Source organism: Thermobia domestica, chromosome 13 (assembly GCF_964235325.1).
Source record: "Thermobia domestica chromosome 13, izTheDome1.hap1.1, whole genome shotgun sequence".
Classification (NCBI taxonomy): Eukaryota; Metazoa; Arthropoda; class Insecta; order Zygentoma; family Lepismatidae; genus Thermobia; species Thermobia domestica.
This window is the reverse complement of record NC_137466.1, coordinates 167,241,226-167,256,596: the sequence shown is the minus strand read 5'-3', so window position 1 is coordinate 167,256,596 and position 15,371 is coordinate 167,241,226. Positions and strand designations below refer to the sequence as shown.

At 32.9% G+C, this 15,371-nt stretch overlaps 1 protein-coding gene across 1 annotated transcript; it reads right to left on the bottom strand.

Moving 5' to 3' along the window:
• Positions 1 to 8,298: 8,298 nt before the first annotated feature.
• On the bottom strand, positions 8,299 to 15,029 carry LOC145667849 (uncharacterized). Its single transcript, XM_081735281.1, has 2 exons — positions 15,015 to 15,029; positions 8,299 to 14,427 (listed from the first exon to the last, which is right to left on the bottom strand). The coding sequence occupies exons 1-2, from the start codon at positions 15,027 to 15,029 to the stop codon at positions 8,299 to 8,301; spliced, it is 6,144 nt and encodes a 2,047-aa protein (XP_081591407.1).
• Between the last annotated feature and the right edge of the window lie 342 nt (positions 15,030 to 15,371).

Genomic DNA, 15,371 nt, shown 5'->3' with positions numbered 1-15,371 from the left:
TTACAAGAAGACAGTTATTGATATGCGACAATCATTTTGGACATGAGTGTACAAGGATGTAACAGGTGTTTGTTTCAAACATTAAATAAGTGTTCGTATAAATTGAACTTATTTCCTGACGTCATAGAACTAAGAACTGTTGCAGAGCGATGTAAGTCCGGTGACAATACAACATTCCATTCTTACTTTTATACTTTGCAATATATCTATTTATTTTAAAAGCAAATTTTAATATGTTTTTATTTTCAACTTCCTAATCCTAAAATAAATACTAGCCTTTAACCAGCCCTGGTATCCCTGGTTGCATATCACTTTAGGATTTGGAAAAGGTGTCCAACGAATTAAAAAAAATGATAAGACACCTTTTAAAGACATTCTTTTGATAATAAATTCCCACTAAAAAGTTAAAAATAATTTTGTTTATGCAAGACTAAATAAAAAGAATGGAGCGCGTCATTTTAAGAATTTATAAAGTAACTGTAAGCCTATATGAGAGCGCATCCTTTTTTTTTTTTTTTAGTCACGCATAAACATTTTTTTTTTAACTTTTAAGTGCGACTTGATTAATGAAAGAATGTCTTTAAAATGTTTATTATTATCTTTTTTTTTTTATTATTGTTAATGTTTGCGTCCTTGGCATAGGGTGTTTATTTTGGTAAGGTACCGTATGGTACGTTTCTATACTACTAGGGTATATTAAAATTTAGCTTCCTATGCGTTACTACATACATTAAAAAGCATTTTTTTAAAGAATTACTACCGAATATTACTACCGCTCCGCTAATAAGAGGGAGACAGATTGAGGATACCAAACACCCCTACCGTTGATTGAGAAATATTTAGGTGTCGACACTGATGAGCAACATCTACATATGAATTTGAATGTTTTATGGGCTTTAGACAATTGATTCAGACCGGGAAACATGGGGGACAGAATGTTGGAAGCAAGTAGTCCAGTCCCTAGTTTGAATGCCTGGAATGAGTAAGGATTCTTCCCCCCTTGGTAAAACCTGCCGGAATTGGAAGCAATATCAAAGAAACACTGCTTCGAAAAAATAGGGAGCAAACATGCATAAATAGTAAGAGTCGGATTTAGGTTTAGTGGGGCCCCAAGCTGTTGAAGGTAATGGGGTCCTTTATGTGTCCAGATGAACATAGGCACCCTACATACAGCAATGAAGAAACTAGAGATAATTTAGGAAGCAGACTGGTAGAAGGAGCCCTATTAATTACACGAACGTAGGCTACACAGCAGGAAGCACTGTTGCTACGTATATATAAATTTTATTTTATTTTTTTTTAAATTTTCTTATATTTTAGAAATCCAGTTTTTCTTTAGATTTTGGGGCCCCCAAGAGAGCGGGGCCCTAAGCTATAGCTTGTTTAGCTTACACGTAACTCCGGCACTGTAAATAGTATACATATACAGGCGCGGATCCAAGGGTGGCTATAGAGGCTATACCCCCCCCCCCTTTGACGCTCAGTTATACACTGGATAAAATGGGCTTCAATCCTGTTTACTCTGGATAAAGAGGCAAACTATGGTTTAGCTCCTCCCTTGATCATATCCTGGATCCGCCACTATATATATATATATATATATATATATATATATATATATATATATATATATATATATATATATATATATATATATATATATACATATATATATATATATATATATATATATATATATATATATATATACATGTATGTATGTATATAAATGTGTGTGTCTAGTATGTTGTACGATGGAAGCTGATGAAAGAGCTTTATACCATATTATTCTTGATTTTTTGACAGGTAAACAAAGAATATTTCGGGAATTAATGTATCCTAAAGATTATAATAATGTATCTTATTTTTTCTCTTGCATGTATATTCTTAGTCCTGCAGGAAGTTTTCATTTATTTCTTGGAATAGATAAACGAAGACTTTGGTTCGGCTTCTCCTTCACAATTTTTTGTCGAAAGGTTGACTTTATCGCTACAAACACAAATTACTTCTCACAGAAACCATCTACAAACACACTGTACTGCTGAAACAGAAACCATCAACCAAAAAGGTCATAAATTTTGCCATTCCTCGTGTTTGAAGTTCCCATTCTTCACAATGATTTCCTTCCTCCCGCCCCTGTTAAGAAGTTCAAAGTAGATTTTCAAAAGGACTGGCTCCCGCTGAGAAGGAAAGTGGGATGAGGAATGACTATAGTGCCATCTAGCAGTTATACGGCCAAGTACGTGAACACGAAAAAATCTGATTTCTGATTTCTGTAGATTCAATTATGAAGGATATAATTTCTCATCGATTGTGAAATGGATGTCTTTGGAAACAGCGAAAAAATAGTACAGTAGCGCACAAATACAAAGATTGTACTCCATTCTCAAAAAAGTCCGGAGTTTTTAGCTCTTTTCCTTACTGTAAAAAAACAGAAGACTTTTCCGTCTGATTTTGATCATTTTCTTATGGGAATTTGGATTATAATTATCTGTATTTATAAGAAGAAAATATCACGCACAGCGTTCAAATTGCACCTTTAAAATGAGATGCATCATATTTCGTGCGCTACTGAGACATTTTTGCGAAAGAACGAAATGAAACCGTGATTTGCCTAAAAAATGGTTGAGATCCCATGTTAAATTGAACACCAATATTCCGGCCGCTGTGGCGCACTCCTTCTCCCTCTTAAGGGCAAAAGATAACCATATTTTAAGTTTATCGCCACAAATGAGAATAGTGAGAGCGAACCTCGCTCAAGATAATGAACCCGAGAGCAATGAGTGCAAGCCCTACTGACATCTGTGACCTCATGCCCCATTGATGACTGAATCCGAGCCCAGTTGAGTAAAGAGAGGCAAATCTGAGTTAGTACGAGTCCAACTGAGATTAGTGAGCCCAAGCCATACTATTAAATGTAGTGGGCTTGATCCCTAGTAGGTATGTGCCAAAAAAAGAGGTTAGTGAGTGCAACCTTCATTAAAGAATGAGAAAAAGCCCGAGTGAGGGCGAGTCTCAATGAGGTAGTGAGAGGTTGCCTCACTCGACTGCAAATGAGCACAAGGCTCTCTGTCGTCATTGAGCAAGAGTCCCTTTAATAGCATTGAGCCCAAGCCCAGTTAGATTAGTGAGGCCGAGCTCTAATAAGTGTAGTGAGGCCGTGCTCAAGTAAGCACACGCATCAACGAAATTATTGAGTGCGAGCTCCAAAGAGGCTAGTGGCTGCGATCCTCATCGAAGGATGGGCCCGAAGCTAGTAGGCACGACATGAACCTCAACGAGAATAGGAGCGCAAGCTCCACTGAAGGTAATGAACATTAGCCTATACATGTAACCATTTTGAACGTTAAAGAAATGATTTAAATAAAAATAAACGCAATAAGCACTATCACCTTATGCAGAGTCGTATTGACGTATGATTAGAGTCATATTAAAGATCTGACTACTGCAGGAAACATGTTAGTCGAACTCTTTAGTGTGGTACTAATCACGCCTCAGAATGACTCTGAAAAAGGCCCTACATGTTCGTATACGGAAACCTAATGTTTTGAGCGAACATTAAGGGCGGAAAAAAGAGAAGCCAATCAGATTTAATAATGCTCGCTTATTTTCCGGCTTCACCGAATTAGAGGACAAAGATAGCTATGGGCAAATTCTCTATATTGTAATATCCTTGAATACAAAGTTGGAAACAGGTTTATGTGGGTCTGATCCAGGGCAGTCTTCTCTGGAGGTTAGCCCCTTGCCATTTATATTTTAAATAACATATTATTTCTTTTTATTGTTTTACTGTTGAGCAAACGGGACATCTATCCCAGTCAAAACCATCAAATCGATAACCATTTAGACACATAAGTTGTTACGAAAATATATTAATATTTTTTCTTCTATTGTGGTAGTCCAATATTTGTAAAGCACTATTTGCAATTAATCAATATTAGCTTATAGGTTATCGTTGCAGAGTTTAACATGTGTTGACTGTAGTTCTTTGAAAACTAAGAATTTTCCCATTCGTTTTTTTTTTTTAAGCACAAATGTGCTTCTTTTCAAATATTTGTATATACATTCAAAACAGCAGAAAAATCCATTTTTTCAAAAGTTCATACCGAGAAATTATTGCTTTGTTGATGCACAATCTCCGTATTGACAGGATCACATTAAAAGCAATAATGTATAGGCTAAGCTGAGCCAAACATTTGTCACGGAGTCATAAATTTATTATTCGTTTAAAAATAAATCCGGAAGAGCCTTTCTCTTAAGGTATGGTAGAGTGTTAGGTACTCCAGTTAATTGAGGGCTTCTATCCACCAATATTGAAAAACATTTTGAATTATTGAAATGAATAACTACCATAGCCTAATGAGAAATGTTTTTGACTGCCAACTGTTTAACAGACTAGGAAGAAATAACTAAAATCAACGTAAAGTTATAGCACTCCACAGTTCAAATTGTTAAAATCTTGTAGTAAAATTCAATTAAAACTAATTGCTAGTCACTACAAAGATTATTGAAAGGATCACATACTTATTTCAATTATATAAAATACACTATATTTCAAATGATTACCAATTACTTTACAGCTATAAGACATGCATCTGTATTACACGACGTCTGGGTTAGTTATATATTAGTTATCTATAAACATTTACATAGAAATTTAACTGTTTCTCTAGTAACCGAATCAATATTATCACGTTGCCATAACAATGAATAAGTAAATTTCCATATGGTAACGGAAAATAAACATTACAAAATCAACATTTTTCAAGACATTAGTTATTACATTTTTTCTTTTAATTCTAACGTGTAGCTTGTGCGAGTTAATATAGTACTTTTGATCTAAATAACAAATAAAAATGAACAGAATAAATACACGTTATCGTTGTAAGGTATGAAGAAAGAATGAATACTTCGAACAAATTCTAATAAATGTCAATGCAATTTTATTGGTTGAAATAAATATTGATAACGTAAAACAAACATTGAAACTCATTCATGTTTTTTCCTGCTACAGTGAAATTTGTATAAAGTACCTACTATTCAGGTAAAAAACTACCTTAGATCTTGTGAACATATGCAATATAATTCCATCTGCATTAAGTGATAACATATTTAAACCTGAAATAAAATGTGGTATCAGACAATTTAGTTACAGCTTGATCTTATTGCGTATTCATAATTATTAAAATTATAATTACTTTTGTACATCATTTAACAGAAGGAAAGTAGTGATGTGAATGGTTTTCACAGATATATGTATATTTTTTCACAAGGATGACAAACTAATATAGTTTGAAGTGATTCACTATTATTACATTAAGTCACATTTACTCGAACATATCCAACACTATATGCATGTAGTATAAGTCTAGTTAAAACAAGAGAAAAAGAATATAAGTTCATTAAGCTGTACACCATGAAAAGTGTAGCTTATAATGAACACTATATTACTAAATACTATTTACACACACATCAATAAAGCACATTTATAATTCGTTGTTACAATCATGTACTCAATTTGACCTGATAACATGATATTTATATATAATGTATAGTCCTTGTCTTTCTCGATTAGGTCTCACATGTTGGGTGACCATATTTCCCCTTAAACTATTTATTCTTCGAAGTGAAACAAAGAATGTATTCATATTCTCAACTTATACAATTGTAATGAAATTGAATAATACAAATGAATCACTTCTAATAATATTAACTATCAAGCTATATGCTGTAAGTAGATATGTTTATTAATATCTATTCTACACTTCGAAAAAAGTAAACAGGACTTAAGAACTAAGAGTATCTCTAGAAATGCAATAGTTAGTTTGTGATTTAATAGTTTTACTTTTAATATTAAATCTAAAAGAAAATGATACTTAAAGAAATTAACTATAGAAATTAGTAAAAATAGCTTTGTTTTTTTTAATTTTAAAAGAAATGATATTTTCCGTACACTGAAGCAGATACGTAATGTAACAATAGTTGTATTAGAAATTTCTTAAAATGTAACAAATTTATATGAAAAAGAAATAAATAAGACCTTATACCACAGTTCGCATTACATTTTCCCAAGTTTCTTAAACAGCACAAAGTAAATGAAGAATTCTGGTTTATAAAGTTAGTAATGTACTACTCACGAAATATTATTTTTTAAAAAAATGGATAGATTCGGGTCTTTTCTTATAGATCAGAAATCCACATATTGTGATGTTATACTTTGCAAATTCTGTTCCATCTGAAACGTTAAAAACAACTATTTGCTTGTTTGAAAGCATTTTAATGTGCTATGTATAACTTTTAAGGAAAAAAGAACATAGCATATAATCTTAAGCAAAAAGTATGAAGAATGAAGATAATAATGAGTAAATAAATGAAATAGTAAATACTTTAATCCAATCATTATCTTCTTGTTTTTATTTTAACTTTCTACTATTTAGATCCTTATTGAAACTCTGTCAAATACAGTACCGTGCCATGAGGGGGACGAGCGGGGCGACGGCCCCGGGAGCCAAGGTAAGGGGGCGTAATGATTGGAAAGACAAAAGAAAAGAAGGAAAGAAAAGAGAGAAAATTATGTACGGGGGCGTAGATTTTCCACTGGTCAAATATGTATATTTGTTGATTTCTAATTTAAAATGATAATTTGTGAATAAGGTATAGTTTTTTGAACTATTCGTTATTAAAACTGTATTTACACGTTCATAAACAGAAAAATAAAACATCATATAGGGTACATGTTATGGCTACATATAACAAATATAACTCTTAATTCCTAATAAATACATAAAACATTTAAACAAACATGTAAGTAATAGTTCATGAACATACAAAAAATATATAGTGCAGTATAGTATAAATAAATATAGTATAGTAAAAAATATAGGATCAAATCCAATACTAAGAAAACTTAAAAAGTTATTTTTGGATGTTCTTACTAGGGACGCACTCACGAAATAGGTCTATCGGGTCCAGACCACCTAAACTTCTTAACATCTTTTTATTCTTGTGTTTCGGCTGCGTCATGGGAGCATCCAAGGGGTCTACCTAACAATGCATCCGGCCAATCATAATAAATCGACAGACATTTGTACACTTTCTTAATAATAATATACTTGCTTTAGAAAAATGATTGATGTAACCTAAAGATTTGATATTACGCTACATTTGTAGTCTTTCTTTTCTTATAAAACAATTTAGATCTCTGATTTAATAGGTTTAAGTATTAAATTCTCGGATGTAGAATAACATCAGTTGAACGCTACATAGACGTCTTGCAGTATTAACTCCTTAAAAATGAATGCGGTCCTGGTCCTTATTGTCAATTATTCTTTGCACGCAAACACTATTAAACAGAATGATATACTTTAGTAAGATGTGAAATTCTCCAAATTTATTGCGTTTTAAAAATAAATATCTTTAATGAATGGGATATTAACTGAGCGTTGTGTTATAAATGAATCTGAAACGTTTGAAAAGGTATCCTAGTGATAAACTATTGCAATTATATGACGATACATATATGATACTATTACTTGGATTTAAGATATCAATGATAAATGCGTTAATAAATAAATAAACTAAATGCTTAGGCAGTTCATTATTGAAGTTGGAAAAGAAAATACTTAATAATTTAACAGTTATTTAATTAAAAAAAACACCTAGCCATAAGCATACTATATTATTCCACAATTTAACATAATTTCAGGCTAAGAGACATTTGATGGCAAGAAGTTCAAAATAAAGCATCATGGCTGCTTATTTCAAGTAAGAGAAAACTAGTTAATGATGAATTTTTCGTTTTAAATTCATCTTATTGCTTTCTTAAAACTTCTTTAAAAAGTGCAGTATTGGGTATTATTTAAACTGTAATAGACGAACTGGAAAGATAAATTTTTGAAGAATTATCATTTCTTACTTCCAGATATTTATGAGGTTTTGGTAGTATATATGTTTTCCTAATATTTCAATTTATAACAATATTATTGTTTCAAAGACCCAAATCCCAGTTTTGGTTTTATCTTTTCTTTTTTAAAATACATTAAATAAAACACTAACAACATTTAGAGACAATCTGTTTTTGCACTTCCGAAAAGATCACAAAATTGATGCAATTCTTGTATGTACTTGTAAACAAAAAAAAATACTATGGCTAAGTACATCACTAAAAATTATGGGCCGACAATAGGAAAAATAGTTTCTAATTAATAATATCTAGGTATATATATACCTAGATATTATTAATTCGTTGTACGTTATTATTGACGTATTACCATTGCTAAAACCAAACATGCACGCCTATTACAGTTCGTTCAGTGCTCTTATTAATTCTGCTGCTTGTGGATGGTTATTTTTTTCGTATATATGCAAAGCCTTTTCTAGTAACTCCTTTTGCTTCTGAATATTACCTAAATCTTTGTAAGCAGTTCCTAGATTTGTCAGTGTTATAGCAACATGAATATGGTTAGATTCAAAATTTCTCTCAAAAATAGATAAAGCCTCCTGTAGCAACTCCATTTTTTTCTGATGATCACCTAAGCTACCGTAAGCATTAGCTAGATTTATTAATGTGACAGCAACTTGAGAATGCTCAGATCCAAAATTTATTTTATAGATAGCTAAAGCCTGTTCCAATAACTTCTTCTTTTCCTGAAAATTATCCAAACCACCATAGGCATTACCTAAATTTACTAGTGAAATAGCAACTTCATAATGGTCATCGCCATAATGTTTCTTTAAAATAGGTAAGGCATGTTCTATCAACTCTCTTTTCTTGTGGGGATCCTCATAAGTAGTGCCAAGGTTTGATAGTGTTTTAGCAACTTCAAAATTATCAGATCCATAATGCTTCTTTTTAACAACTAAAGCTTTTTCTAACAACTTTCTTGCTTCATGAAAGTTACCTAAATCTCTATAAGTAATTCCTAGACTTATTAGAGCATTGGCAGTTTCAAAATGGTCAACACCATAGTGTTTTTCAAAAATACTTAAAGCTTGTTCTAAGAATTCCTTTTGTTTCTGGAGATCACCTAAAGCACCGTAAGTAATACCAAGATTTTGTAAAGTTCTGGCAACATTTAAGTGGCCACATCCATAAAACTCATTTTCAACACTTAATGCAGTTTCTAACAATTCTTTTGCCTTATGAAGATAACCTAATTCCATATAAACAATACCCAGATTTACCTGTAGTGCAGCAATTTCAAAATGACCATGTTCATAATGATTTTTTAAGATAGACAAAGCCTGCTCAAACAAATCCTTTGTCCTGTGAAAATCTCCTAAATCCCAACAAGCATTACCTAGGTTTGACAGTGTTTTGGCAACTTTGATGTACTTATACCCATAGTGCTTTTCTAAAATAGGTAAAGCTTTTTCTAGCAATTCCTTTTGTTTCTGAGGATTTCCTAAATTACCATAAGCGTAACATAGACAAGTTATTGCATCTGCAACTTTAAAGTGATCAGGGCCATAGTAATTCTCGAAAACACTTAAGGCTCGTTCCAGAAGTTCTGTTTGCTTTCCAGGAAGACCTAAAGTGCCATAAACATGACCTAAGTTTACAAGTGTAGTAGCTACTTGGAAATGATTAGATCCATAGTGTTCCTCCTCAATCTGTAATGCTCGTTCCATCACCTGCTTTGCCTCATGAAATTTTCCTAGGTCTCCATAAACGTTGCCCAGATTTACTAAAGTATTACAAAGTTCAAAATGCTTATGTCCATAATATTTCTCTAAAATATGTAATGCACGTTCCAAAGTTTCTTTTTTCTTCTGAGGATAACCTAAGTTACCATAGACATTACCTAGATTTCCTAATATAACTGCATTTCTAAAATCACCGGGGCCATAATTATACTTGACAATTTCTAACGATTGTGTTAGCAACTCCAATTCTTGCATATGATCACCCATATCTCCGTAAGCATTAGCTAAACCCAATAATGTGTTGGCAACTTTTATATGATTAGGTTCATAATACTCTCTCAGTATACGTAAAGCCCGCTCCAATACCTCCTTTTGTCTCTTGGGATTGCTCAGGTTAAAATACCCATCACTCATCCACAATAATAAATTCTCAAGATAATCAATTTCTATTCTTTGTTTTTCTGAAGGATATTTTCCCAACTGGTCATCTACATGTGAAATGAACGGTTCCAAGTGTGGTAATAACTTCTTTTTCTTTGACAAATCTTCTGATGCATCTTTATCATAAGGAAAACTAGCTTTCAATAATTCAAAGGTCTTTTCTACGACCTTTTTGTCTTTTTCTTTCATTTCTAATTCTATTCTTGTTACTTGCTGTACTAATCTGTGTATGTTTAGTTTCCCGTGCTCCAAATTAACCATAGAGTATTGATAGAGCAAGTCAACAGCTCCGTGTCGTTCCTCTTCGTTACTTATTAATGTTGAAAATATTTCCTCTACCGGAATGCTGTCTGATCCAAGATAAGCTATAACATCCAATATTTCTATAGCTTGCTTACCACATACCTTAGGCACAATCTTATCAATTGTGACTTTCCAAGTTGTGAGAACTGTTTTAGTATAGCGCTCGTTTATTTCATCCGGTAATTTCTTTAACAATTCAGCTGCTTTTTCTTTAAATTTGTCCAAGTAATCGTCAATGGTGAAGTTTCTTCCTTCCCAGTTGTTTAACCATTTGTTTTCCATTTTAATGTAAGCTACAGCTTGCCTCAGAGCCAAAGGTAAGCGTTGTAATGTATGGGATAATTTCTTCATCCCATTTTCTTGCGACTCTTTTTCTATATTTAGCGCTTTTCTAATGAACTCTAAAGCTTCTTCTTCACTAAATACATCTAGTGGTAACGTCTTTATTTCTCCCCATTCCTGATCACGAGACGTAATAAGAACAAAAGGTTTATTAGGACCAGATGGTAAAAACTTATCTATGCCTTCATCTTCTTCCTTGTAAATTTTATGTTTTCCAGCGTTGTCAAAAATAAAGAGGCAGTTCCTATGCTTTTCGGTAAAAAAATTATACACTTCTTCAATAATAGATTCTATGTTCTTTTCCTTTCCATTTGGATCCTTTGTACTAAGATTTAACTTACCTTGAGCAAGCCTACGGAATGAATCGAAAATGGTTAGGTAGTTATCAGCATTTATCCATATAATGTTGTTGTCATAGTGCATGCTATTTTCGCTAATATATTTTCTAGCTAACTCACTTTTACCTACACCTCCGAGGCCAGTTACAGAAGCCATCTGTGATATTACTGCCTCACCTTGCTTTTGCAATATCTCGTGTAATTTATTTAGCTCCTCAGTTCTTCCGGTAAACAGAGTTACAGGTTGTTTTATATCAAACCTAATTGAAATTCGTACCGCATCTTCGAAAATTCTGTTTCTTGCTGTAATGTATTCTTCTCCATGTTTCCACCATTCTAGTACTTTGTTTCTGACCTCAGAAAAAACTGACTCAATGTCATTGTCAGCTACTTTATGCATTTCTTGTATCTTTTGTTTTATGATTTTGCCTAGTTCTTCTTCACTAGGTTGTTCGATAAAAATCTTCAGTCTACTCAGAAAATCCTTAATCTCTTCATCAGTTACAAGATCATTAGGCAAGGACTCTGGAAACTTACCTTTTCTAATATTGAATTTCTCAAAGTTATCGGGCAGTTTCATGTTTTTGTTTCGCAACGATGATTTCAATTCATCTTCTGACTTTCCAGTAAAAGCATCCTGTTTCAACATTTCCTCAAATAATGCACTTCTAAATGCACTATCACTATTTAGAAAGTTTTCTCTAAAACTACCTTCCTTTGATCGCTCTTTCTTTTGAATAACTTCTCTTGCTAGAGGAATACGGTAGTTCTTTAGAATTCCTTCGTTTATCTCTATCCTTTGATCGGAATAGATACATTTAGCTAGTTCTTTTGCCAATTTTCTACAATCTGATGAATATTGTAAAACTCTAATCTTTTCTCTATTTCGCTCATCACTGATGATTAATTTATAGTAATTATTACTCTTCTCTAAGAAGTTTAAAACACTATCGTGTTCTGTAGGTACTTTTACAACACTTCCTGGGCTTTTACTAAAATTAGAGGAGGCATTGGTATAAATAATAAAATCTACATCTTCAAAATTTCCTCCAAATATTTTATGCTCTCTTTCTTCTGAATATTTCTGTTTAACTTTACGGTACGAATTGAAATACTTCTTTAAGTTAAAATCTCCCTTTTCTGAGTCTGAAAATAACTGTTCGACTGTTATTTTGTCTTTCTCTGGATTAGCACGATGTTTAGCCTGCAAAAATATAGTGCTTGATTTTTCTGTTACTCCCTTTCTACTTACATACTTAAAGACTACATCATCAAAGTCTCCTGCTTCTTCCATGTTTGTTGCTAAGTGGAAACCATTTATACCTTTTGATCCTTGAAGTAGAAACAACAATAAGATGTTGATTTCATAAAGCTGACCACTAATACCAGAAGTCCCTGCTCTTCTGTTGAACATTGTCTGTTGCCTTATATAATCTTTAACATCTAAATTGCTTCTGTCAGCTGCCAAGATCAATGCTGTTTTACCTTCTTTATTCTCAATGTCATTCGTAGCATTTTTCTGAAATAAAGTCTTAACAACTTTCAAATGACCATTTTCTGCGGCGAAATGCAATGCTGTATTGCCTTTTGTTGTTTGAAGATCGATAGGTGCTCCGTTATCTAATAGAAAGTTGACAACTTCTAAGTGACCATTTTGTGCTGCTAAATGTAATGGTGTAAAATTTCCATTATCTGATGCATGAATATTGGCACCTTGTTTTAACAAAGTTCTAGCAACCTCAAAATGCCCTTTTCTCGCAGCCAAATGCAATGGTGTATATTTATACTCAGTTTCTGGATTGACATTCAGTATCTTACTTTTCATCAGAACTTCAATTACCCCCAGATGATTGTTCTCTGCAGCTAAATGCAGCGGTGTAAATTTATATTGAGTTTCAGCATTAACGTCTGCTCCTTTTTCTAACAAAGCATTGACAACTTGTGAGTAACCTTCTCGCGCAGCGAAGTGCAAAGACGTAAACTTATATCCAGTTTTAGCATCAACATCTGCGTGATTTTCTAGTAAAATATTTACGATTTGTAAATTTCCCTTTTCAGCAGCTAAGTGTAAGGAAGACCATCCATGTTTCTTCTTAGCTCTAACATTTGCACCTTTCTCTAATAGAAGTTGCACTATGTGTTCATCACCATTTAAAATTGCATAGTGTAATGGTGTTCTCCTTTCTTTATCTTTTTCGTTAACAACCTCCTGAAGTTTATGAGAATTTATTTTGCTCATTATGGACTGAATGACCTCGTAACTACTATGTTCTATAACGGCATTGAGGTAAGTTATATAAGCTTTCTTAACATCGCTATAATTAACAATAAAATCCTCAACTAACTTATCATATTTGTTTGCGTAATTCCAAACCGATACAGTATGAGGTATATATTTCTCTGCGCTATTTCGATCAAACATTTGTTCCTGTAGTAATGTAAGAGATTTTGCAAGAAACTCTTCTTCTAAATTCATTCCTTCTTCACTTTTTTCCCTTAACTCTGATATTATCACCTGCTGTACTAACTCATGAACATGTACTTGGTCATGGTTTTCTGTCTCATTGATGAGAGAATATTTGCTAAGTAAAGTAAAAGCACCTTCGGCTCTATTGTTTATTATAATAGGATCATTTTCTTCAACTCTGTTTGACGCGAGTTTTAAAAATATCTCCTTAGGAATTTTACCAGAATGAAAATAAGCTATTACATTCAAAATTTCCTCAGCTAACTCACCATTTTCACCGTGCTTTACTTTATCAATCGCAGCTTTGAAAGTTAACAAAATTGTTTTATGGTAACTGGTAAAATCTTCTCTACTAAGGGAAGAACTCATTTCACGTTCTGACTTTTTACACATTTCAATATATTTTCCAATAGTTTGGGTGTAATTTGACTGTTTAATATACCCTACTGCCTGCCGTAATGCTAAAGGTAAGTACCCTAAAGTTTCTACTAACTCTTCTATTTCTTTTTCTTGCGATGCGTTGTTTATGTTCAACGCTTTCCGTACAAATTCTACAGCTTTCTCTTCAGGAAGGGAACCTAAGTTCAGCTTTGTTACCTTTTCATGTTCTTGTTCACTAAACAATTCATGATTCTGGGAAGTGATTAAAACATGAAAGTTCCTACTAGGGAAAGGTAAGAATTCCTTAATTATTGTGTACTTTTCAGCATTATCGAAAATGAAAAGACTTGTTTCATTAGCAAAGAAGTCATACACCAGCTTGGACATTCGCTGTACACTTTTCTCATCTCTGTCCTGATCTATTGTTTTTATTTGCAATTCTTTCAACAATTTTCGATACGACTCTTTCGCACTTTCACGTGTCTCAGCGTTTATCCATATAACATTACTCTCCTTATTGTAGTGTTCAAGAGCATATTTTATAGCCAATTCAGTTTTACCTACTCCCCCTAAACCGCTGATAACTACTATTCCTCTGTCTATGTTACTAACTATCTGTTCTAATTCTTCTTCCCTTCCAGTAAACGGTATTACTGAATCTCTTAAATCGAACCTAATCACCCGCTTACTTTCTCGCTTTGCTACGTCTGCACTAATAGTATATTGGGGGGCGTCAATCTTTTGTTCGATTCGCTTGTCATTTTTTCCCCTTTCATCTTTTCCCATTTCCTTCACTTTTACTATATTTCGTTGTGAATCCATTTGAGTAGAAAGCTTTGGGTATCCCATATGATATCTTTCCAAGATAGTTATAATCTCTTGTACATCAATAACAACACCTTTAGCAATATCTAACGGGGTCTGACCTTTCGTATTTCTGATATCAATTGCTGCTTGATTGTCTACAAGTAATTGAACTAGTTCTTTCTTACCTCCAGAGGTCGCGATATGTAACGGTGTATTACCCTCACTATTTTGAAGATTGATATTTATTTTCCATTTTGGATTCAGTAACTCTTTAACAATATCATTTTTACCTTCTTCAACAGCATAGTGTAAAGGTGGATTATATTTGTTACTCGTACAAATACCAGTCTTGACTGATTCCAAAAGCAATTTCACTTCCTTGAGGTCACCTTTGCTTATTGCACATAATAATTCTGAATTTTTAGTAATTTCTTCATCATTACACCCGTCCTCTTTGCCAGCTATTTGTCCTATCTGGAAGTTCTTGGTTAATTCTGGATCATCATCTGAACAAGTGGAACGGCGGATCCGGAGCTGATTTCTATTTTGTTCTTCTTTCAGTGGAGCTGGAGTAAAAGAAAAATATATTTTAGTAGAAAGTTTAAAAAAGAATTAATAAAACACTAAAAAAATAAATATGACTGTTT